This window comes from Vanellus vanellus (assembly GCF_965231255.1).
Source record: "Vanellus vanellus genome assembly, chromosome: 13".
NCBI lineage: Eukaryota > Metazoa > Chordata > Aves > Charadriiformes > Charadriidae > Vanellus > Vanellus vanellus.
Genome location: NC_138918.1, coordinates 7,342,319 through 7,367,695, shown reverse-complemented (window position 1 = coordinate 7,367,695; position 25,377 = coordinate 7,342,319). Strand labels below are relative to the sequence as shown.

Here is a 25,377-nt window from a genome sequence, read left to right as displayed (position 1 = left end):
CAGTTGTATGTTCGACTAATCTTTCACATTTTGTTTTTAATGGCACCAAGCTATAAAGATCTTTCTCCCCACCTGGTGACCCAAAGCTACACAAAATGAGAAACCAAGAAACCACTGTTTTCAATGTTAAACACTATTAAATAAAAAGTAAATCAGTTGTTATTTATTTTTTCCTTTATACAATACTGTAGGTCTTCCCAGAGCTACAATGAGTTAACAACAGCCTCCGTGATCTCACAGCCCTTAGCAAAGATACAGGAAGATACTTAAGCATAAAAAGTACCTTGAAGAGACAACTAAATACTTTTCACTGCCTTCACTTTGGCTGTGGGTAAGGGTGCTCAGCTCTGTTCAAGGCTGGGATTCACAATGCGCCTATGTTTACAAAAGTTACCTAGGTAGAAAAGAGGAAATGAAGCCACAGATACGCCTGGTACACAGGAGTATAGAACAAACATAAAGATCTTAATAGAGATTTTGATTTTTATCACCTGTCACTTTATTAACAGAAAGTTTACAATTAGAGACAAACTACTCCATGTATGGGTTTATGCCATCATTAAATACTGAATCTAAAGGATTAACTAGGGATTTTTGGAACCCACCTATTTGCTCTTAGAAGGTGGGAGATGATTAGTTCTCTAAAATGGCATGTGATTCACTTTGATTACAAAATAAACTCAAATACATTTTCTTGTTGAGCAAAAGGCAAAGGGCACTACATCATTTTGTTCAGAAATTGCTTTTTTCACCACATCCTACTGAGTATATTTTCCTCAGATAATGAAGCTGGTTTTTAAAGGTTTCTAATCCAGATTTATGTGGCAAATGCTCTAATTAAGATTGATATATTCCATTTGTTTAGCTTTCAGACTTATATATGGAAGTTTTAACTTGAACTGCATTGCCCTCTAGTGCTGTGACGGGGCCGGCCGCGGTGATGTCACTAGCACAGGCAGTGTGAGCACAGCCAGCCAGTTCATGCAGAGCTGCCTAAATGCTGACAAACCCTTCGTGGAGACGCATGTCACAGCAGCTAGACAGGGGCATCCTTCCAACAGAACCAAAAATGCACAAGGGAAAACAGTAAACCTGTCTTTTATTCCAGGGACGTCATGATCGAAACAGCTACTTTCGAGCTCCAGCCAAGACTTCTGCCTGCTAATTTCTGTTTAAACGAGTTCGTATGAGAAATTAAGCAAGTTTGAACAGCCTATTATTTCTGACAGGCTTCAGAGGACTTCATGCTGTGCAAGTTTTACGTGCTTATAGCTGACAGCTTGCTGGGGAGATGAGTTCTCAATCTAAAACTGGCCGGGGCTTTGAAGCAACTTCTTGGGTGGAGAGATAACTTTCAACTGAACTCAAACCATCTGCGTGTTGTGCAAGGGATCCAACCATAACTTGCTATGGAGGATGATTTTCAAGATGAATACCAACCTTGGCGATAAATCAAATTCATCAATACTTGGATATTTGAAAGTGTCTGCACTAAATAATGGCAATCTTTCTGCAAACAACTCCAATGAGACAGCAAGCAATCTGGATTCACCTGCCTTGGATATCAGTAGGGCGATAATTGTGGGGCTTATCCTAGGTGCCTTTATACTCTTTGCTATTATAGGTAATATCTTGGTAATTCTCTCTGTTGCTTGCAATAGACATTTAAGAATACCTACAAACTATTTCATAATTAACCTCGCAATAGCCGATTTGTTGCTGAGTTTTACTGTCCTTCCATTCTCTGCTACACTGGAAATCCTTGGCTACTGGGTTTTGGGGAGGATATTTTGTGATATCTGGGCAGCAGTTGATGTGCTATGCTGTACAGCTTCTATTTTAAGTCTATGTGCAATTTCAATAGATAGATATATAGGGGTACGTTATTCTCTCCAGTATCCAACTTTGGTAACAAGAAGAAGGGCAATTTTAGCTCTCCTAGGTGTCTGGGTCCTTTCCATGGTGATTTCTATTGGGCCTCTTTTGGGCTGGAAAGAACCAGCACCCAAGGACGATAAAGAGTGCCGTATCACTGAAGAACCATTCTATGCTTTGTTTTCTTCCTTGGGGTCATTTTACATTCCTTTAATCGTCATCCTCGTGATGTACTGTCGGGTCTACATAGTGGCAAAAAGGACTACTAAAAACCTGGAAGCTGGGGTTATGAAAGAAATGTCCAACTCCAAGGAGCTGACTTTACGGATTCATTACAGGAACATTCATGAGGACACATTAAACAACACCAAATCCAAGGGTCACAATCCCAGGAACTCCTTAGCTTTCAAACTTTTTAAATTCTCTAGAGAAAAGAAGGCAGCCAAGACGTTGGGAATTGTGGTTGGCATGTTTATCTTGTGCTGGCTACCTTTCTTCATTGTTCTGCCACTAGGTAAGTTGGTAATCAAGGGATTGCGATGGGAAGGGGAGGAAGAGGGTTAGTAGTTTACTACAAAAATATCAAAAAAAAAAATCAGATGAATAAGTAGATATCATTTTGAGAACTGCAGTGAACAGATGAAAGGAAGGGAAGTGAAAGTAATTTACTTCTCATGTTGGCTTTTTCAAAGAGTCATGCTGAAACTCTAAAGTGTGCAGCCTGCAGAAAGTCTGCTCATCAGGTAGTCCTCAGTGATGGGGTGGATGTCAAATCAGGGGACAAAATCTTCAGAGTTAATATATTAAATCCCCTTTATGGTCCTTGTTTTAATTGAATTACATTTCAGAAACATATTTATAGGATGCTTTAACAAAAATCCTGGATAAAAAGACAAAAAGACTTTCAGCATGGAAATGTTCTTGTTTTAGTTTACTGTTAGATGTTCGGACTATAAGACAGTAGGTCTTCTGGCATTATTAGGTGTCTTAAATGGAAATGAGCCTGATCTAATGATGAGGTGCAAAACAACCCTGAGCTTTGGGAAGCTGAAAAAGTTCCAGTTCTTAGTTCAAACGTCACTGATCAAATCCTAAAAGCAAACACACGAAGCTCACTGATCCTCACAGAAATGTTCTCATTGGTTTCAATAGGTCTTAGTTCAGGCATTTCAGGAGATTGCCACATGAGCTTTTGTCAGCCACTTCGTTCACTTTCAACTTTAAAATACTATTAAAGCGTTTGATGTAGCCCTTTGTTTGCTTTTTTGATTTGCTCTGTGTTCCCAAGTCCTTGTGAAATTTGCTTGTATTGTCTTTAACACTAGCACTACCTCTGAAGTCAAATATCTCAAGACATTGACTTACTAAGCTCCCAAAAATGTCTGTCCAAAATTCATTTCTCTGAGACACAGACAATCTGGCAGCCTAAATATGGAAAGAGTTGGAAAAGAGAAAGGGAGAAAAAGCCTTTATTAATGTTCTGTATTCGTGTTTACTTAGTTACTCTACCAAAACATTTCTAATTAAGTGGTAAGCTAATATTTTGCAAGACTTGTAGAAAACTAAACTGAGTTCAGCAACCTGGTCCTGTTGAAGGGTTATAAAATTATCATTTCAGTGAATGTGTAATATAATTTAGACTAGAATCTTTACTGCAAGACAATTACTTAAGCTATTGCAGGGCAACTTTATAATCTCTAGCTTACTGTACCATAAACTTAAAAATCTTTACAATTCAATATCTGCATAAAGCTAATGTTAAGGATGTGAAAAATTCCAAACAGAAGGAAAATTGTGAGCAAAGTTCTCTTTGGCTACTGATGTTTAAGTCCTTGTGCTGGCTCTTAAAGAAAGTTTATAACACAGAGCAAGTTTCCAATGACTGCAAAAATACATACCTGTGGATTGAAATATATTTTCACCGTATGGTACCAGTAGTAGTACTAGATATGTAGCTAGTAGGTCATGATAAAGTAGATTCTCTCTTTGATTTTGAATTATTGAAAGAACTTGGGAGAAAAAAAAGCAAATGTGAGCGCAGTAGAGCATATCCTTAGCTAGCAGAAGCCAGTATAGCTACTGACACTGTTCAACAAACACAGATGCAGACCAGTCCATTAAAACCAATATGGTCACAGGGCATAAGCAATGGAAGAAACAAGTTTTTTGAAAGGCTGTCAGCTTTCCCTTTGAGAAGTTATTTCAAAACTCCTGGTATTTCCTGGGAGGTTTAATGAGTTGTTGCTTAAGACACCTGAGTGGAGAATTTCTTGCTTGTCACAATACGATTTTATCTCTCCTATAAATTGTGTCCAAGGCATCAGTGAGGTGACAGGCTGAGAGCTTCCACCACAGCACGCTGTGTGCTGGCAGAAGCACTGGGTGGGCTGAAGGGCTAAACCCACTGCTGTGGGCTCTGACCCAACACGGACTGTGACCCCCAATATACTCATTTCAGCACTGTGAGTACTCAGTGCCCCACAGAGCTGAAGTTCAGGAAAAGTTGCTGTTGTGTCAGTTAGAAGAGGGAAAAAATCAGCATCTTGGCATTGCAATATAGACTGCTGGCTCTACCGTCCTCTAGAAATCCTTTCAGGGGCCCAGCTCTTAACTGACTGCCTTTAGTCAAAGAAAGCGGGGGAAAAAAAGGTATACATAGTAGCCAATATAGTATCCAAATGCATTTAAATAGTAGGTGCTTTGTTTTGCTGACTGGGAATAGGGCTGGTTTTGTTCCTTGTCCCTGATTTCGTTTTTAATTTATTCAGCACACTCCAGAAACTTGTGCTTTTCATCTCTGTGTATCAATGCAAAGTTAATTAACGATGTTAGGCATGAAGAATTGCTCACTACAACAGGTGGGGAAAAGACCTTTTCCTGACCTGCATAATGCATCCATTCTTAACTGGAGAAGAGAGTAGAGCAGTGAAGAAAGACTCCTTAAGGAGATTGCTGTGTGCTGCATTCTTCATACCAGAAATCTTTTGCTTCGTGTCTTCAACTCACAAAATTAAATGAAATGCTGTTACGAACCGTTACAAAAAGCACACAATGGTATGAAATCAACTTCAGTGACAGGCAAATCCAAAAGCTACTGATGATTAACAGAACTATCCATAGGTGACCTGGGCTGCTATAATGACAACCCACTCGCTCATAAGCGCAGGACTGCAACTATAATACCTTTTCTGCTACTGAGTCCAGACTAGATATTTACCTGGAAGGACAGGATTCTTACTTATTTTCTGTATTTTTCACACCTTATATTTGCACCATTAACCCAAATCATTCCCTCACACCCACATCTTTACAATTTATTTTTTTCCTCCATGTTTCAGTCAGTAATGCCATGACTCTGCAGAATGGCATTAGCAGAGCAGCTCTGGATTTCTGAGGATCCAACCACAAAACATTTGACAAGTCAGTAAACGTTATTTCTACAACACCACAAAACCACATCTTAACAAATTTGCTTGTATGTAGATGAGTTTTCTTCACATTAAAAGTGTTCTCAACTCTTCTACTACTTTCTCAGACAAAATTATAATCCTTCCTCTCCGGCATTTCAATATATTCCACAGCTACCCATTTTGATATCCCTGACAAAGGATTATTGCATCAGGTGGCAGATATATACTGGAAACTGATGTGGTGCTGAAAGCAGGGATATTGCTTGAATAAATATTCCACGACAAAGGAAAAGAAATAACGTTAAGACTTACAAAGTGTTTTTCAAGCGAGAAACAAAAGGCTTTGCAAGGAAAGCTCTCTGACAGAGCTCTGTATACAGCTACAGAGAGGAATTACGGCACTGACACTATGATGTACTGAGCATCATGAAACGATCAGCACGAAGAATGACCCACAATCTCTTTTTGTAGGACTGAACCATGCTGCTTTCAGTGTTAAGCACCTGATGATGCAGCAAAACTGGTATCAAGGAGAAGCATGTGATAAATTTGGGTTTATTCCAGTAGCTACTAGATATTCTTCCCAGATAGCAATAGAGATATAAAATATCCTTTTTGTGCACATTCATAAAGGCTTCATGTCTTTGTAAACAGTTGTCTTGCCACTCAAAATTATTTGTGGTACAGCAAAAAAAAATAAAATGAAGACATATGTGTCTTTGAGACAACTTCTTGTGCCATAAATTCAGTGACTCAGCTTTGAAGAGTAAATATCTTGCTTCTTTAAAATTAATGTTTCTTTTCTTCCACCTCATCCAAACCCTTTCTTAGGCATCAGGACTATATTAAATACACATTGCTGAAAAATGCTGAGTAAAACTGATGATGATTTTTATCTAAAGACTAGAGCCCTGCAGAAATAAGGTAACACTTACTAAAACTCCCTCCTTTAAACAAAGGAATATCCAATTTTATGCCAAATCCAAAATGAAGGATCATATGTTTCCCTCTGGCTGCTAAGTAAAAGTTTAGCCTAATTCCTGTTAATTGACATATCAGATTGGGCTTGCCAGTCTTCTCTCAGACACACACACCCTGCAAAGGGAAAACTCACCACCTCCAGTACTTTAACTAAAGCATATTAACTTCCCCAGCCCATTGCTTAACTCCAGTGAGATCAGCAGAGCATTATTCACTTCCCAGTTCAGAGCCTAATTCCCCCTGCTCCCACAAAACCTGTGATCTTATCCATGAAGTTAGAAACAAAATTCTTCTAACTTAACTGTCAGTGCAATAAGGTCCCAAGAACCTCATAATGAAGATACAAATGTTTTGACTATCCTTATATATTAAGCTTTTGAAACCTCTCTATAAAATAATAAAAAAAAACATAAAATATTCTGCATGCTACAGATCAGCCAATACAAAATTATTCTTAAAATAAAACATTATTCAAGTACAGTATGTAGATTTATGTTACATCAGGCCAACCTCTGCATCTCTGCACCAAGAATACCAAATTAGGCCACTTAGTTTCCCATGGGAAACACTTCAAGGCATTAGGTCCAGTGTTGTCAATGCTGCTGGGTTCTGCTTTCTGCAAGGCTTTAGGCCTCATTTGTCTCTCATCTCATTTTGGTCTTGTGCCCTCTTCCCCTCTCTAACCTAGCTCTCTAGATTTGATGCCGTCAAGTTTATAGTTATACAGAATTTCAACAAATTAATGATATATATAGGAATCTGACCCTCTGCCCACTGGCAGGTCAATCTTTGGTACAATGTTCAATTGCACAGGTGATAGCAGGAACCTGCTCCTCCTATTTTCTAGCCAATTCCTGTGAAACTAAACATCATAATGATATTTCTTGACCAGTACAGCATGTTTTGTCACACATGGAGGGCTAGATTATTTCAAGATGATTCATTTTACTACAAAAATATCCTCCCTTAAGCCCCAGTTTAAGCCTTTGGGTTTGCAAAGGATGCAAATTATCAGTTACTTACAGACTTTTATTTTTGTTATTTGTTATCAAAGTAGATGAAACTGCACGAATTCTGGGGTACTTCCTATGTAGGCTTTTGATTTGCAGGTCAGAGAAACAAAGGGAAATATTAAAGTGCACAGTCTTACAAAAACAAATATGCAAAGCAATACAGAGAAAATACAAAGAAATCAACTCATGTTGACTATTCAACCTCAGGGATGGCAGCAACTCCTATCTCAGTTGATGAGAAAGCTCTAAGGAAAAAAAATTCAGGACTGAGCCACTGAGCAGCAATAGGAAGTCTCAAAAGTATTGAAATCAAAGACAGGAGAAAAGCAATAATTTTGGAGGAAACACCACTTTCAGCATTCAGCATCCAGCAAGGCAGTGGACACAAGGTCCTTATGCCAACAGCAGATGCAAACACATGTGCTATTGTTTAGGTTGGTAGTCGTGATGAAAACACTGAGTAAAGTTATACATATGGATATGGTCCTAATGCATTGAGGCCATACCTCAGGATCTCAGCTGCATGTTCTTTAGTGTACCTATCTGTGAAACACATGAACAAAAAGTGATGAGTTTTTTAGTGTCTTTACTAAAGTCCTCCTCCATAGGCCATTGCAAGATTTTGAGCTATTTTGATGGGCTTTCAAGTGATACTTTGAAACAGAAAAGCAATAACCATCAGTCTCTAAGTAACAGAAGAGAAAAATATAATGGAAGTTCACATAATATCTTTGTAGCTGTGTGATTCAATTCCATGCTAGAGTCCTATTATTTACCTATGATGTCCAAGACAGATCGCCTCACTTAGAAGACAGAAAAAGACACCAAAGCATGCCCAGTAATTGAAGATATTTAAGTATAATAAATGAAATGTCAGCAGACTTAGATTAGCTTTTCTAGGCTCCCTTAATCAGCTAATCCTTTGCAAAACAAGCATAAACTTGGCCCATATCCTTTCGAGTTTGGAAACTGCAAAAGTCTGTAACTCTTTTGGACAAAATAATAGTAACAATAATGTCATGTTTCTGTCCCTATCTACTGTCAGTTTTAGATTACTGAACAAGGTTCTTATCAAAATTGATCTTTATTTTATAATATTTATGTGAAGACAACACAATTTAAACACAACTGAATTCTCTCCATGGTGTAAGTCATCATAGCTATTCTAGACTGAGAGAAGGTAGACTAGTATATACAAGGATATATAGGATTTGTGTAATATGTAAGTGCCTGATGGAGTTTTTCCACCTGTCGTGTATTTTCCATATCTTGAATCTCCATATTTTGTTATTCAAGATACACTCAGAATTTTTGCTAATATGATAACTATGGATGAGGCAAGAAAACTTCAGTCCTGTTGCTTTTTTTTTTCATTGTTGTTTTTTAAGCTACTGCTTTCCTCTTTCTTTTTCTTTCTGGGCTACGCAAATAAAGCTCCTATTTATCTTTTCTATTGCTCTTCTAAACACCTACTTGCAAATGGTCTGTTGTACCATAAGTTTTCAAAAATAATTTTCAACTCTTAATGCTTTAAGCATCAACACCCTTTTGCATAACACTGTAGGAAGGACAGTCATGGACTGCAGACCAGAGCAGACCCTCTGGAAATGACAGATCATCTCTTACCTTCTGCCTACCAATCAGAGACAATCTCACCATGCCAGGTGTGCCAATGTTAGTAGCTCTGTGGTTAAATATGTAGGCACTGTTCCCTTAAAAAATGCAAATATAGCTAACCTGCTCTGCAATTGCTTTTAATATAAGAAGGTGTAGCAAGTCTGGGTTTTCATAAAAAGATCTGATCCATATCTGTACTACAACTTCCATCAGCAAAGCTTCAAGGGAGGTAAGGTCCTGATTTTATTTTGGCCATTCTAGATATGTCTCTATTTTTGGAGCCTCTTAAATTTGAGCCAGTGTGAATGAAGTTCATGCAGGTCTCATAGAAGTGATTTATTTGTCTGAGATATGAGGCACCCTTTATCAGAGACAGATAGTGTGGATGATAAGAAATAGTGAACTTCAATTAGGATAAGAAAACAGAAACAATAACCTTTCTCAGCCTACAAGAAAGCAAGGAAAACGTTTTTCTTAGGTTTTGCTCTTACTTGTGAACATAGCCATAGGGGATCTTTATGGTCAGATTCTGCGTTTGTGTATGTCTGCTACTTTCATTTGCCTGAGTAAGAACTTTTCTTTCTACACAGGATCAGGCCTTCAATTGGTAGGAGTTGCTGAGCTTAGTTAATACCAATAATGTATTGGTTTGTAGACATTTATTAACAGACGTCCCTGTTTGAATGGGATGGAGTACAAACCACTTTTTCCCTGTGAGGACAGTTAGGGGAGATTTCTCTGTGTGACTTCCTTGACTCAACAGGAAAACAGGGAACTGAAAGACTCAAGGGCTGAGGAGTGTTTGAATGATACCTTCATCACCCCTCACAAGTGTTTGCTCCCTGTAGGGCCAGAAGGCTCCAACAAAAAGAATCCTGCAACTGCTACAGGTAGTCAGTTCTAGGACATAAATTCCTCACAACAACACTTTTCTTAATAGCAGGCCTAGATCATTGGACATATACATAACATACCTATTAATACAATGAAGAATGAGAACTGCTGTACTTGGAACAGCATCTATTTCTATGTCTCCCACATTATCTCGTGCATTATCATTGTCGAGTCAGTTATTCTTTATTTGATATTTCTCCTTCCTCAACAGCTAAGTGCTCTCCCCCAACACACACACACAAGTTACCCAGAAACACTGGAGTGCAGCCCTGCACCATGTTGGTGACTGCAGAGATACTGTGATTCCCATGGTGTCCCCCAGCTTGGCAGCCCAGGCACCACTGGGATATGCAGCCCAAGGCATCCCACAGAGACACCAACATGTTTGAAAACCACAACCAAAATGCTGCCATCATTACTCATTTGTAGTAGTTGTTCTTTAACCATCTTTCCTTTCATTTTCTTTATTGAATTTTATTCTGTTGATTTTGGATGCTCTTCCTATTTCTCAAGATCTTTTTTCACTGTTATCCTAACCCTCTTCTCCAGAAGGCCTGCCATCCCTCCCGGCTTGATGAACTCTTAATTTTATAACCATACTCTCTATTTCATCCTCTACTGTTTGTAAACTGTAGGGTTTTTTCCTGTATTAAATAAGTCCAGGGGAATATAAACAAACACTGAATGCTGGAAGGAAAGAAATCAGGAGCTTTAGAAATCCAATTAGCTTTAAAACCTTGGCACGATGACTTGGCTAAGCATGTGGTAAAAAGGACCACAGAAAGCTTAAATAAAAGACGTACACATCCTTTCTGCATTCTCTAAACTCATAACAACTCTGGTCAGAGGCAGCTTATTACTTTTATATGGAGAATTTTACTAGCTATACACATGTAGCATTTGAGCTTTCCCTGTTTGTTAGGAAGTGGCTGTAACTCAGCCATTAGCAGCTACCAGCAGTTACAACTGCAGTAGGAATTACAGCGTGAACTGCAGGGCAGAAGTGGAGGTTCCCAGCCAGGCCACCAGCAGCCAGCTACTGCCTAGCACTGGGAAAGTCTCTCACTGATCACATCACAAATTTGATCAAGTCACTTTTCATAGGAAGGCTGAGTTCCTTCATAAAACAAATTTCTTGCAAAACAATACTCATTCTTGCAAAAGTTTTCTTCTCAAGAACAGATTGAGAGACAGGGTTTGATATTGTTGAAGCTTCCCATTTTTCATGTTTCAGAACTCACTTGTTATCATTTTGTATTTTACAATGCTTTTCAGCACTACAGCAATTTTTAAAACATTGGAATTTTCTCTTGTGTGGAATGTTGAAAAGCACAGACTTAACTCCAGTCAGAATGACTCCAATCTGCACCAAAATGGAATAATTCTCTCCTCTGAATGAAGGAAGATATGTTTGCCTTCCAAGGTTACCTTAACTATTTAAATTTGACCAGACTCTATAACAAAACTTCCAAATACTTATTACCAATTCTCTAACCATTTCCATTTTATGGTATTCAAACAAGAAGGTAGTTTTCTTTCCAGAATACCCCAACTCAGTGTTTCAAGTTTTGAAACACTTCATTTTCTACTTGTTATGAGTAAAGACACATAGCTTCAAATTTTATGGCTTTTCTTTAATCTTAAGACAATGACAAAAACCTGTGCAGTGAAGCTCTCCTTCTACCCCATTATAATTTCACATCATATTTTATTGTAGCTAGTTTGCTATTTCTGGAATATTAACTGGCGCACAGTGAAGTACTTAAAAAACTCCAGACCATTTTGTTTCAATAAAAACAAATATATTTGTTCCAGTAAACAGAAACATACACTCACCTTAGGTTGGCTCTCATCTAAGCAAAACTGGATTTAGAAGATTTTGAAATGTGATTTTTTGTAACTTGCAGAAAACGTAGCACCTGATAGCCCAAAACTCATCAATAGATACTTTTTCTCCTTAAATCCAGGAAATTCACAGTACTTGTGCCCAACTGTTATCTAATCTAAGTATCAAATACTTTAATCTGAACAGCACTGATGGTTCTATGAATAATTTAGATAACTGATATCAAATACACAACTTATTAAAAATGGATGTTTAATTAATAGAAAGTCACTTATCACAACATAAAGAGATTAGAAAAGAGATTAGCAGTTGGAGTTAAAAACTAAATAAGACATAAGGAGAGTAGAAATAAATATTTAAAAATTAAGAGGAAGAAAGGAAGTAAGTAACTGGAAAGTGAACACGCCTGGATGGAAAAAGAAAAAGCAGAGCTATTGAAGAGAAGGCAGACAGACAGTAAAGGAGAATGTGGTTAATTTCAGACTAAAAAAATCATTAACAGTTTAACATTTTCCTCCCACTGGGTACAAATAATAAATGCACAGCATTCTTGAAACTACACACACACAGAATGACCTCTCCCATGAAGATGACTCACACAAACATTAACATAGGATGTAAATCTATTCCAAAGCCCCTGCCAGATGCAAGCTGCAGCATATTGGGCTGTATAACAGGAACGGAGCCAGTAGATGGAGTGAAGTGATTGTGCCCTTTTCCTCAACACTCATTAGATCGTGTCTAGAGTACTGCATCCATGCAAGGGAAGACAATGATAAACTGGAGTGAGTCCAGTGGAGGCAACCAAAATGATCATGAGGCTGGAGCACATTGTGTGAGGGGAGGGTGAAGGAACGGGGCTTCTTCAGCCTGGAGAAGGGAAGGCTTCAGGGGACTTAATGCAGTGTTGGCCCTGCTTTGAGCAGGGGGCTGGACAAAAGACCCCATAACATCCCTTCCCACTGCAATAATTCTGTACTTCTATTAAGTTCTTGGCTTTCAGTCCCATCACATATATATATTCCTTGCATGAAGGATGAAAGGAGGATATATAACCACACAGTGGAACTCAGTGATATTTCACAAATGTTGGCCACTTATACATAGCTTTTATTTCCCATGTGTAGCTGGAAGTAGCACACAGAGCAGAAAGACACAGAGATATCAAAGGCAATTTCAAAGGTTTTAGCTCATAAACATTACCTTATATGTTATTTTTTCAGATTTAAACTCCAGCTAATCACTATAATATCTGATCACCTTGAACGTGCACACAACTGGAGTAGCAAGTTTTCTCCCTTCTCCTGGAAGCAGTTTGGGGGGGGGTTGTCTGGTTGGCTGGTTGCATTGGAGGGTCTAATTTTGATACTAAGTTCTTTCTTCCACAAAGTGGAAGTGGAAACTCAAACATGTCCTGTGTATTACACTTTGGTCAAGAAGCTCAGCAACACTAAGGATCCTTAAATAGAAGGTCTTAACTTTCCCATACTCCTTTCTCTATGAATACAGCAGTCAGTTGTGAGAGGTAGCAAAGGAGCAGATATTTAGAGTAGTGTGTGTGTGCTTCCCCTCTGCAGAGGGCTACATCAAAACCTGCTTCAGTGAAAAGTTTTCCTTCATTAAGAGTATTGGGATTAAGCCAGTCCAGAAGACTTTCCTGCTGCTGACCCTGCTATTTTAAGGACCCTTCCAAAGTCCACTGAAGTCCTTATGAGCTTTTGCAAAGGGTTTCAAAGACTCCAACTGACTCTAGTGGACTCTGAATTTTAATGTCTCAGTGATGTTCTGGCCAGATATTCTGCAGAGTATGTGAAGACAATTAATATGGCAACTTTTTTCCCACAATGTTCCCTAATTTCATTGAGGGCGCTTTACTTAATTTCTGTGCAATAAAGCATTCATTATAAAAAGCCAGTCAGACCCTAAATGAAATTAGCTTTTACTAAATAAAATATTTCTTAATTCCTTTTTATGATATTTGCTGTTGCTCAGTGTATTTCCAAACTGAATAGCTCTATCAAGTCTGGTGAGCATAGCTGGTTAAACTAATGGTCAAAAAACAATCAAAGCTGATCAAGCTGATTGAATTTCTGAAATATTTCCTCCATTTGTGCTGGACACAGGCTTTACAAAAACTTCAGTGCTGTCTATGGTGCAATCAGAGGTAAGATTGTGGTGCTATGTTTAATAAACCACAGGGTTTAGTGCAGAAAAATAAAAGAATAGAAAATAAATATTTGCTTAGAGTGGAGCTGTTAAACATGAAGCATCAGGAGAGTGATCAGTTTGAGTAGGGAAGTCACTCTGGCTACCCCCATCAGAAATAAATCACTGAGAAGATAATCATATGCAAAATTTTCCAGCCATTTTGAAAAGCAATCTAAATCAGTACAGGGAAATATCTAACCTGTTTATCACACTGTGATGGGAAAGTAGTTGGAGATTAGGTGAGGAAATATTAGTCTGATGTTTAGAGAGTGTGTCTAGTAGGCTTAGCTTTACCATGTTATCAAGGTATCAAAATAGCCCACAGTTGTTTGCACTGACAGGTTAATTATGAGGTAAAGCATGTGTGCAGCTAAATAGAAGGTATTGTTGTTAATTCCAAGAACAAGGTAGGGAAAAGGGTAATGTTAAAAATATACAAGCTAGTCAAAATATTTTGCATATCTTTATATGGTGAAAGGCAGTGGAGCTTTGCATAATAGTCACCAAATTAAACTATATTTAGAAGTACATAGCACGCATAGCAACATCCATCTAAAACCACCTTCTGGATACTAAAGAACAGCTTTTCTTCTCTCTCTGTAGAAAACTCAGGCTGGGATTCCACCCAATGGGGAGGGACTGAACACAAAAACTCAGAAACTTTCCAAAGCCCTGAAGAGAATAAGTGCCCAAATAAGTATCTGTCTCAGACATTCCATTTTTCTAACAGTTAATCCTTAACCTAAATAATGGATATATTTACCAAGGGGATCTAAGACTAGAGTGTCAGTGGGATTCCAATACTGCAAATGTAAAACTCTGCTGGGGTGCCAAACTTAAGCCATAAAGTTTTCCTGATGAACACAGTTATATTCTGCAGTTAATCAGAAAAAAATAGGACTAGAAGGGATCTGAAGAGGTCATTCGTGGCATCCTCCAAACCAAAGGCTGGATTAGCTATACATAAATCAGTAGATGTGTGTCTACTCTGTTTTTAAGAGCCTCCAGGGTTGGTTTTTTACACCCTTCTTAGGCAGTATGTTCCAGAATTTTCCTATCTTGGAAGACAGAAAGTCTTCCCAATCCATAATCTCAGTTTGTCTTGCTGCAATTCCAATCACTGTGTTTCATATATTTGCCACTGTGGACAAGGAAAACAATTTAATTTCCTTCTTCTTCACAGGTATGTTTTTAAAGACAAATTGTCATGTCTCTCCTCAGTCCTTTTTCCTTCACAATGATGAAAGTTGTATTACAAAACTACTACATTTCACAGCTTTTGGTGGTGGAGGATCCCTTCATTAGCCATGGATCCCTTCATTAGCCATGGATCCCTTCATAGGTAGAGTTTTGTTATGATCATGTAGTCATTGCAGATAGCCTCTGCAGGGCCAGGAATGTATCTGATCACGTGCATCAACCAGTTTCTGTTAATCTCAGGAAATATTCTTGAATTCTGCTTTTTCTTGGGTGGTGGCGAAGGTAGCAGGACCCACCAAACAGACTGCTCGAACGCGCTGTACTACCCACTGTGAATTCTACTGGTTAACAGAGTTGTGCCAGGTCTCATGGTTCTCTTCATGGCAAAACAAAAACTTTCTTACTGATGAAAATTACTTAGCACATGACCTTCAGCTGATTGCTTTTACCTTCCCCCAGCTCAGATTACCCACTGGTAAAATCAGGAGGATGGCATGAAGTCAGGATGACTGACAGATGAAAAGTGCTATTTGAGAGCAAATGAGTCATGCTCCTATACATGAACTTATTCTCACTGGGACTGCAATGACCTCTCTTAATGCTAGGGCCTTCTTGGAATAATCATCTACCACCTGATTTTTGAAAAAAAAAAAAAAAAAAGGAAATAATAGTGAATTATACCATAGACAGAAATTCATAGATGAAATCCATCTGCCTTCAGAGCAGTTGCATATATATACATATGGATATATTAGGAAGGGTAGAGAAGTTCAGAAGAATTCTACCCAGTTTTAATATATCAGTCTGAAATAAGAGCAATTAACACATCATTCTATAAATCAATGGCTTATTTATCAAATTAATATTCCTTGTTCAGAAAAGCATACTTGCCTTATTGTGAAAAATTAATCTCCTAGTTTGTGTATAATTTAAGAGCCAAGCAACACTTGCATTGCACTGTTTGCAGAACCAGGAAAAAGTGGAGACTGAAGTAGCGCTTAACGATCAGTGTTTTCATTAACTCCTTGACAGTTAGTCCTGAATTCCTAGTTTTAAAAAATTTCTACTGCATGCTAAATCCTGATCTTTATTTTTAAATCACACCACCACATAGCTTTCCAAAATAATCTATTTCCAGATTTTCTGATAGTGACCTAACTAGGGTCTTGATAGCTTTTAAATGATTGATTGGGGCTTAGTGATTTTTCTAGAATCAGGCCTGAACACAAGGTGCCTCCATCTGTCAGGGTTGCTATGAGGAAATTCTCTGCTCTTTTGTGTTAGTGCCCTTTAATATAAAAGAGCTTTGAAAATGCTTGCTGCAGCTACTGAAAATGGCCTGCTGTCATTTTTTTCAAATGTCATTTGAAAAATAGATTATCATGAAAGATAAGCACAAGCTCCTTACCTTTTTTCCTTAAGGAGCACATACTTCTTGAAGCAGTTTGCAAAGATGAGCCATTTTTCAGCGCTCAGCATTTTACCTTTTTCCATACTTGGTCTCTTAGTCTTTACTGTATGTAGTTATAGTCGGTTCATATGCCATATAGATTATACAAGCACAACTCATTTATCTGCATTGGTTCCCAGTTTTCTTCTTTATAGCTTAGCTAATTTTATTTGTCCTTTGGGAATTTCACAAAATTTGGCAGTAAACTTCCTTATTTTTTTTTAATTTATTTTATTGAAAACTATACCATAGCATTTACTCTGTCCATATTTAACCTGCCTAAAAACATTTAAATTTGGTAGAGGAATGTCCTGTAGATTTTCAATTGTTACAGTATGAGAGAAAGGCAAACCAACTGATCTGGAAAAATTCACCACTGCTCATTCAACATTCACTCATAAGAAAAAATGGGAGCATTTTAGTCATTTCACAAGGTTTACTGGGCTTTAAGAGCTAAAAATCATTTATATTTTACAGGTGTTCCAGAAATCAATTTAAGAAATTTATTAGTATAAGCTCCAAAAAGTTCCTTGTACACAATCATGCTTTGTACTTGTTTTGTAAAGTCACAAATCTTCTCCTTTCTCTAAACTGAAGGGAAAATATTAGCAATTATTATTTACCAAATGAATCCTGAAAAGGTTTGCAACTGTGCATGTGTGAGATTTTGGAGCATCTTCCTTAGCTTGACTGCAGTTGTAAACTTCCATCAACTTTTCCTAAAGCTTCATAAGAATTTGACACCTATTTAATGGCTTATTCCATAGAATCACATGAATTGTTGCTGAATCCTTCATCAAAGAGTATGTAACACTCACAAGACACAGTTTAAAGTGCTTGCATTGATTTGATTTATCTGTTGGAACTTTATCAAATACAATTCATAGTGTCTCTGATGTTAGACATGTTATACTCTGTAGTTTCTGCAATGTCAATCAGGACAGATGTAGGTTCTCCATCAGATGGACAGAAGAGCCATTGGTCAAACCCTGCAAATCACTAGCAGCAACAAAGCAATGTGGGACACGGGTTCAACTTAAAAGAGTCTTGTACATGAAGTAAAAGTCAGTAAAGTGCAGGAGTCATGAAAGAAATACGATGAACCTTGTAATCTAAAGCCTCCATTTTAACCTTAAGAGCTTGCATGTTGCTTAGCTCTGAGGCACTATGTAGAGCTAGTTGACACCATCCAAAAACACTGCCAGGGAAAAAAATCTATTATTCTGGATTCACAGGATCTTTCCTGACTCCTGTTGCCCAAGTGAGGGGGGGGAAGAGTCTCTCAAGATAGCTGATGCCATCTCAGCACCTTATTTTCTCTTCTGACCCGGCTCAGGGACTATTTGACACACTCAGGAGGGCAGTGGATATGTAAAGAACGACATGTACTTACCTCCCTTTGGCTTTCCTGTGAGCTAAGGAGATTCAGCCCCCTATAGTCAGCACAGGATCAGCATTGTCATCTACATAAACTGCGGTATCTGCTGTGGCACGTAAGAGCTATTTACCCAAGAAGCTAGGAAGTGCTTTTGCGTAGTTTTGAGGCCCAAGCCATGGCCTCTACATTGCTATGAGATGGGAAATATGCCGAGAATCATATCCCTCCCCACTAAGGCATCCTGACAGTCACAACTGACTCAGCTGCTTTCACAGCCCGGGGAATCTGAAACCACTCCAGTGTAAAAGGTCATGCTTCTCAGAGATGTGACACCCAGGCTTGAGTGTCACCTTCCTTTTGAACAACTCTTCAAATCTAACTCCAGTTCTTGACATAATAATTCTCTCCTGAATCCTTGCTCTTTGATTACTTGAGCCAGACACAAAGCTGTTTTCCCAGCTGGAAAACTGCTGAATGTCTGTTTTGCTTTAAAAATGTCATGCATTCTTTTATAAAGCCCCATTTGCTAAATGTAGCTGATCAATTGCATGTTTTTAATACTAAAAGTACATTAAATGGATTTCCCAGTATAAGTTTTTCATTTGGGCAGCCTCCTTAGGGAAATTATTTGGTTGTGAACAGAAGTGGAATTATTCATAAAATAACCTCTTTGTTTGGGTTACACCATTTTTATGAATGCCTCAGATATGAGAAGTACCACGATTAAGTTCAGGTTTCAAGAGGTTTGTACTATGCTAATAATCCAGATCATAGAATCATAGAATGGTTTAGGTTGGAAAGGACCTTGAAGATCACATAGAGTTCCAACCCCCCTGCCATAGGCAGGGACACCTCCCACTAGACCAGGTTGCCCAAGGCCAGTCTGGACTTGAACACCTCCAGGGATGGGGCCTCAACAACCTCTCTGGGCAACCTGTTCCAGTGCCTCACCGCCCTCAGAGTGAAAAACTTCTTCCTAATGTTTAATCTAAACCTGCCCTCTTCCAGTTTAAAGCCATTCCCCCTTGTCCTATCACTACATGCCCTAGTAAAAAGTCCTTCCCCAGCTCTCCTGTAGGCCCCCTTTAGGTAATGGAAGGCCGCAACAAGATCTCCCCAGAGACTTCTCTTCTCCAGGCTGAACAGCCCCAACTCATTCAGCCTCTCCTCATAGGAGAGGTGCTCCAGCCCTCGGATCATCCTCGTGGCTCTCCTCTGGACACGCTCCAGCAGGTCCATGTCCTTCTTATGTTGGGGACTCCAGAGCTGGATGCAGTACTCCAGGTGGGATCTCACGAGAGTGGAGTAGAGGGGCAGAATCACCTCCTTTGACCTGCTGGCCACACTTCTTCCCAATGCAGCCCAGGATATGGTTGGCCTTCTGGGCTGCAATCGCACATTGCTGGTTCACGTTGAGCTTCTCATCAATCAGCAGCCCCAGGTCCTTCTCCTCAGGACTGCTCTCCAGCAATTCCCCACCAAGCCTGTATTTGTGCTTGGGATTGCCCTGACCCAGATGTACGACCTTGCACTTGGCCTTGTGTAACTGCATGAGGTTGGCTTGGGCCCACTTCTCCAGCCTGTCCAGGTCCCTCTGGATGGCATCCCTCCCCTCCAGTATGTCTACCTCGCCAAACAGCTTGGTATCATCAGCAAACTTGCTGAGGGTGCACTCGACCCCACTGTCCATGTTGCCGACAAAGATGTTGAACAGTACAGGCCCCAGTACCGACCCCTGAGGAATGCCACTTGTCACTGCTCTCCAGTTGGACATCGAACCGTTGATCGCAACTCTTTGAGTGTGACCGTCCAGCCAGTTCTTTATCCACCGAGTGGTCCATTTGTCAAATCCATGTCTCTTCAATTTAGAGACCAGGATATCGTGTGGGACAGTGTCAAATACTTTGCACAAGTCCAAGTAGATGACATCAGTTGGTCTTCCCTTATCCACTGCCACTGTAACCCCTTCGTAGAAGGCCACCAAATTTGTCAGGCGTGACTTGCCCTTGGTGAAGCCATGCTGGCTGTCACCAATCACCTCCTTGTTTTCTATGTGCCTTAGGAGAGTTTCCAAGAGGATCTGCTCCATGATCTTGCCAGGCACAGAGGTGAGACTGACTGGCCCGTAGTTCCCTGGGTCTTCCTTATTTCCCTTTTTGCAATAGATAAATGGGATGATGTTCAGGAGCTGGCAGAGAATGTATTAGCAGTTATAAGGTATGTCTGAACACACTCCTGAGAAGCCCTGGAACAGTTAGATCTTTCTCTTCAGAAATTATATTCGAAAGTTCTTTGAAGAAGGCACGACCTTATTCTGTGTGTGCATTGTGCAGCAGCTTGGACAATGGAGGTTTGATCTTTCATTGGGATCAATAGATGTTAGTGCAACAGATGTGTCCATATAAACACAAGGACTAGTTATTATTTTTTAATTCTACGTTAATTATATGATCCTTTTGCTTTCAGATGGTGGAAAGCATTTCCTTATTAGCTTTAAAAATAATAAAAATAACATTTTATTACTGAAAGACCAAAAATGAAAGCAACATGCATTTAAGATTTTTAATAAACAGATTCTAACAGTGATCTGATGTGACATTTATACTTCCTAAAGGAAGTACTAGATCAACTATCTCAGATATTGTCTCTGCTTTTTTCTTCTGGACAGGATCTCTGTTTTCAGCTCTGAAGCCCCCTGAAACGATCTTCAAGGTGATTTTTTGGCTTGGCTACTTTAACAGCTGCTTGAATCCAATCATCTACCCTTGCTCAAGCAAAGAGTTCAAGAGGGCTTTTATACAGATCCTAAAATGCCAGTGCCACCGTCGAAAGCAGTTGGGGTGGTGGGCCTACAGCTACAGAAACTGGAATCGGTGCTCCTTTGAACACCCTAGGAAGGACTCTCTGGAAGACAGTGGGAGTTTCCTAAGTGGCAGTCAGAGGACATTATCTTCAGCATCTCCCAGCCCCGGCTACCTGAGCAAAATCACTCACCCACATATGGAGATGTGCACATTCCAAGAATGGAAAAACAGCTCTTTCCTGAGTCCCTTACAGGAAGGCAGCAGACAAAAGGACTCATGCCAGTTCTTTACCTTCAATCTCTTAACAGAGCGCAATGGACACGTTCCTGCTGGCAGCCAAGCTCCTAGCAATGGGGACCATGAGACCATCTGTGACACACTGAATGTCAAAACCGACTGTAGAGCAAACATGATGCTGGAATGAACAGATTCTGAACGGTCTGTTCTCTTTGTACACTAACCCATTTGACATTTAGCCCAGGTGAAGAAATGGACCTTTGCACAGTTTCTCAGTATAGCACTAGAAGGAAGCCAGTAAGGAACAGGCAAATTTATGTCACAAGAGCGGCAAAGTCTAGGGGCTAACCATATTCCAAATCAATTGCCAGAGAGGCTACTGAAGCAAGAACAGAATGCAGGGAAGGCGCCTCATAAACCCAGGGAAGTACACATCTAATTATTTAGCTGTCATGGAAGTGCTGTAGAACAGCCAAACACATATGTATATAGAAGGAATGTACAAATATGGGGGTGGGCAGGGGAAATGTGTATGAATGTGTGTGTGTACATGCGTGCTAGCTGCATGTATGGATGCCTGAGAGTGGAAGTGAACAATGCAGTGTTATTTGTATCTCTCCAGGGTACTAGCTGCCGCTGATTTTGCCTGTAAATTCTTACTGTTGTTGTACTTCACTGTACATTGGCACTTTAGAAATGGAAAACAATGTCAAAGATTAAAGCAATTTGGCAACAATTTAAACAATTGCACCTATTACTATAGGACTGGAATTCAGCCAAGTTCCCTCATCATGATTTTCACTTCAAAATAAAATACTCATAGCAGTTAACTTTGCCATTGTAACTCCTAGGACGCTCCTGAATCTCTCTGCAGTTGCTTCCCTTCCATGATTCCCTTACCACCAATATGTGTAACTCCTCTATCCTTCACCATGTTCTTTTTTGAAAGCTTGAAAACACCAGCAGTGATGAGAGCTCACCATCTACATTTCAGCACATTAGTAAGTGTCCTGTAAACATACAGGCTACCAGAGGATCTGATTTCTAAAAGCAACACTCATAAATCACTCCAAATACCTCATAAAAAGTGTCATGGACACAGCACAAAAGAGCATTGACCACTGGAATCCCAAACCCCAGCCTTAGGACAAATACACTGAACCCTTGGTTCCTTCAGCACACTTTGAAAATAGTACTGCACATTTAGAGGCTTTTACTTTGCCACTCACATAAGAAGTGAAAGAGTCAAATCAATGGAGTAGTGTAAATCTCACTGTCATTAATATTTTTCAGCTCAATAATACAGTACTGTAACAGAATTCCTGAGAATATCTTCTAAGATGTTTTAGGTTATGTTTGGAAGTTATTTTTATCTCTTGCAATTAAGTGTGAACCATGAAACTAATGACATTTTTTTACATGAAGTGATACAAATCATGAAAATTGATATTTACTCCTTCCTCCAACCAAGATCTTCCTTATTAGGAATTTTAGTGACAATTTTTTAAAGCTTGAAGCAAAGAATGAATCTTAAACAGATGTACTAAAACCACTTAGGGACAATTTAACAATGCTAGGTCCCAGGGGAGAGCCATTTCCTTTTTTTTCCTTAAATGCATATTCTCTCATTAAGTTGACGGGGTGGATGTGGCTTGTGGTTAGATGAAATATCCCCCAGCTCAGTGAGCAACATAGGAAAGTCATGTTCGACGGTCTTCCCATGGTCATGTTACAGTAAGAACCACATAAGTATATTTTAGGTCGTATCCTGATTGAAATTATGGCCAGTTTCCTATTTTAATAATTCCATTTTGATTGTGGGGAAGTCTGTAATTTCCTCTTAAAAGGACAATGCTTATAAAATTTAAAAGTGTTATAAAACAGATAAAGTAACTCTTGTTGTTCATATATTGAGGTTGCCATAAAGAATATTCTATCTAGCTGTGACATACTAGTATAAAGCTATCCTCTTTGGGCCTCTAAATGGCGGAGAACTATACTTCTAATCTATTCTGTCAAACGCTTTTGGGTTTTGTAAAGCTTCTTCAAAATTACTGCTAATTGGAAAGAAATTTGTTTAATCTAACCACCTGACAGCACACTCCAGATAAATTTTGTGTCATACTTGACTTGTAAAGTAAATCCAAGTAATGTTACCCATATTTGAGAATTTCTAACTGATACTGCAAAGTTTCAGAATAAATCACATTCCATTAATCTAAAGCTTTTAACTGTGTAGTTTTCAGAGACTGATCATTCTTTTAATTAGTTTCTAGTCCTAACAAAGGCTGTGTGATCTTTGATTAACATTTAAGCTCCCTAAACAATGACATAATTCTCTAATTGCCTATGAAATCAGTTAGGCTTTTATCCCATACTGAAGTGGCTTATGAGTACTTACCATCTTTGTGAATTTTTACATGTAATGTCACAAAAACTGCAAGGAAAGTTCCCTTACTGCTTTTTTAAAATCTATAGAAAGATAATTTCAGCCACTTTAGTACTGAAAAAACAGCTTTCTCTAAACACTGTAATTGATCAGGAGGAGAAGATATGCATTAACATCATGCTAGCCCATGCCATTTAGAATACCCAGCGCCTCTAACTTTATGAATCATATACCAAAATCCTCAGAGAGCCAAAAACCCCAAGACACATGTACTGTAAGCTTTAAAGAGTGGAGAAGAGAAGGCATTTCACAGGCAGACAGTAGTATTTCTCCCCGAGAGTTACATTACTCCACTGTAAGTTTGAGCTGGGAAGGCTGCTGGACTCTGCAGGGACAGCAACACGGACTCATCCACCCCCGCCAGCTTGCTTTCTCTTACAGCCAGCCACAGCACCGCTGCTCTTCCAATGTCCTACCTAGCATGGGAGGCATATTCGAACCATGTGCACAACCTACGTGGCTCAAGAGCCACAGAATCTATGCCCTGTAGTGCTTCCCTTCCTCAAGCCCAAGTCCTGAAAGTATGTTAAGTGCAACCTCCCTGGGGACATGACTAGGTTATACCGCCTTGCCGAGAAAACAGGAAACTAAGAGAAGCTCTGCTTCAAGATTTCCAATACTAGGGAAAACAAGAATGGGAAAAAAAGTTTATTCACTATGTTGAAGCTTGAAAATAAGAAGTGGAAATAATCACAGGCAATGAAAACAAATATACTCTGCCATTTCTAAGACAGATATTTACAACACACCCATTTTTCTTAGCGTATTAATCAGGCCACATGCTAAGGGACAATATCATACAATCCCTAGCATCAGACAGTTGAAGGAATGACAAACTATAGGCTCCAGCACAGCAACCAGGGATAACAGAAAGAAATGAGAACAAGTTCAGGCAATACCTGACATATACTTCAGATATCATTTTAACAAATTCCATCTCATTCTTAATCATTACCCAATTAAATTTTAAGACTGGTGAGCCTACAACTTGTAACTGTAACAAATATAAGATGGAAGGATTCCTAATATTTCTCCAAAATACGTTTCTCTTCAAGCTTTTTCCCAGGTTGTGTATATATCTTGCCATGCCATGCATGTTCTCCATAGCCATGCATGATATTGCAGGACTTCCCCCAAAACAAATGGATGACTGTTTTTCTTCTAAGCTTTATACTTTTTGTGTCATGAATTCCCATTTTTGTAGGGTCCCATACATCCTGTTCTTATACTAAGCAACACTGTACCAGTGGGGACCCATCCATGCAATTATGCTAAACTATGTATGACTTCAAAAGAATCATCTCACATTTGCTCATAAGCTGCCAACAACACCTACTTCATTTCCAGCCACAGCTTCAATAAAGGTACGGGCAATAAAACTGATCATACAAATGCAAAAAAAAACCAACCGTGGATCTGAAGGAGAGACCACAAAGATTACAGAGGAGAAATTCTGATATGCCTTAAAATATGAAACCCTTGCAAGGCCACCTGACTTCTCTAGAACAAATCTATTCTAAATGTCTTTATTTTTACCACTGGAATCTTCTATGACCTCCACTAGGCAAAGCCTGCCCAAATGAGGCCATACAAATCACCCTCTTCCCTTTGTTAGTCCTTCATTTGTTGCAATGTTTTCCTTTAAAGGAAAAACTATTTGGGTCAGAGCATCATCATCAAACCTTGTGGGACAAGCCTGTATTAGCCCATTTTTTTAGTACAGCCAAAATTATTTGACAAGCAGAACATCCACAACCTAGTGAAATGGCAGTTGGCACACGATGGTGGTCTATCAGATGCAACTATACTCCATCATGCATATTTTTATGCATATTAACGACCTTCTGATGAACCCATTTTGTAGGCAAATAGATTTGCCTTCAAAGAGGAGTTGCTGCCATTTAGCACAGAAGGTGTTCATAAAACACTGTGAATTTCTCCAGGTTAAGCTACTGTGTGGAGCTTAATCACTAACTAGGGGCTTGTACAAAGCCATTCAGTTGAGAGGCACAGCT

The 25,377-nt window shown here is 39.1% G+C and overlaps 1 protein-coding gene across 1 annotated transcript; it reads left to right on the top strand.

Annotated features, from left to right (window-relative positions):
* Nucleotides 1-1,072: 1,072 nt before the first annotated feature.
* On the top strand, nucleotides 1,073-21,464 carry ADRA1B (adrenoceptor alpha 1B). Its single transcript, XM_082489921.1, has 2 exons — nucleotides 1,073-2,389; nucleotides 20,541-21,464. Exons 1-2 carry the CDS (start codon nucleotides 1,417-1,419, stop codon nucleotides 21,098-21,100), a joined length of 1,533 nt encoding a protein of 510 aa, XP_082346047.1. The 5' UTR covers nucleotides 1,073-1,416; the 3' UTR covers nucleotides 21,101-21,464.
* Nucleotides 21,465-25,377: the final 3,913 nt, after the last annotated feature.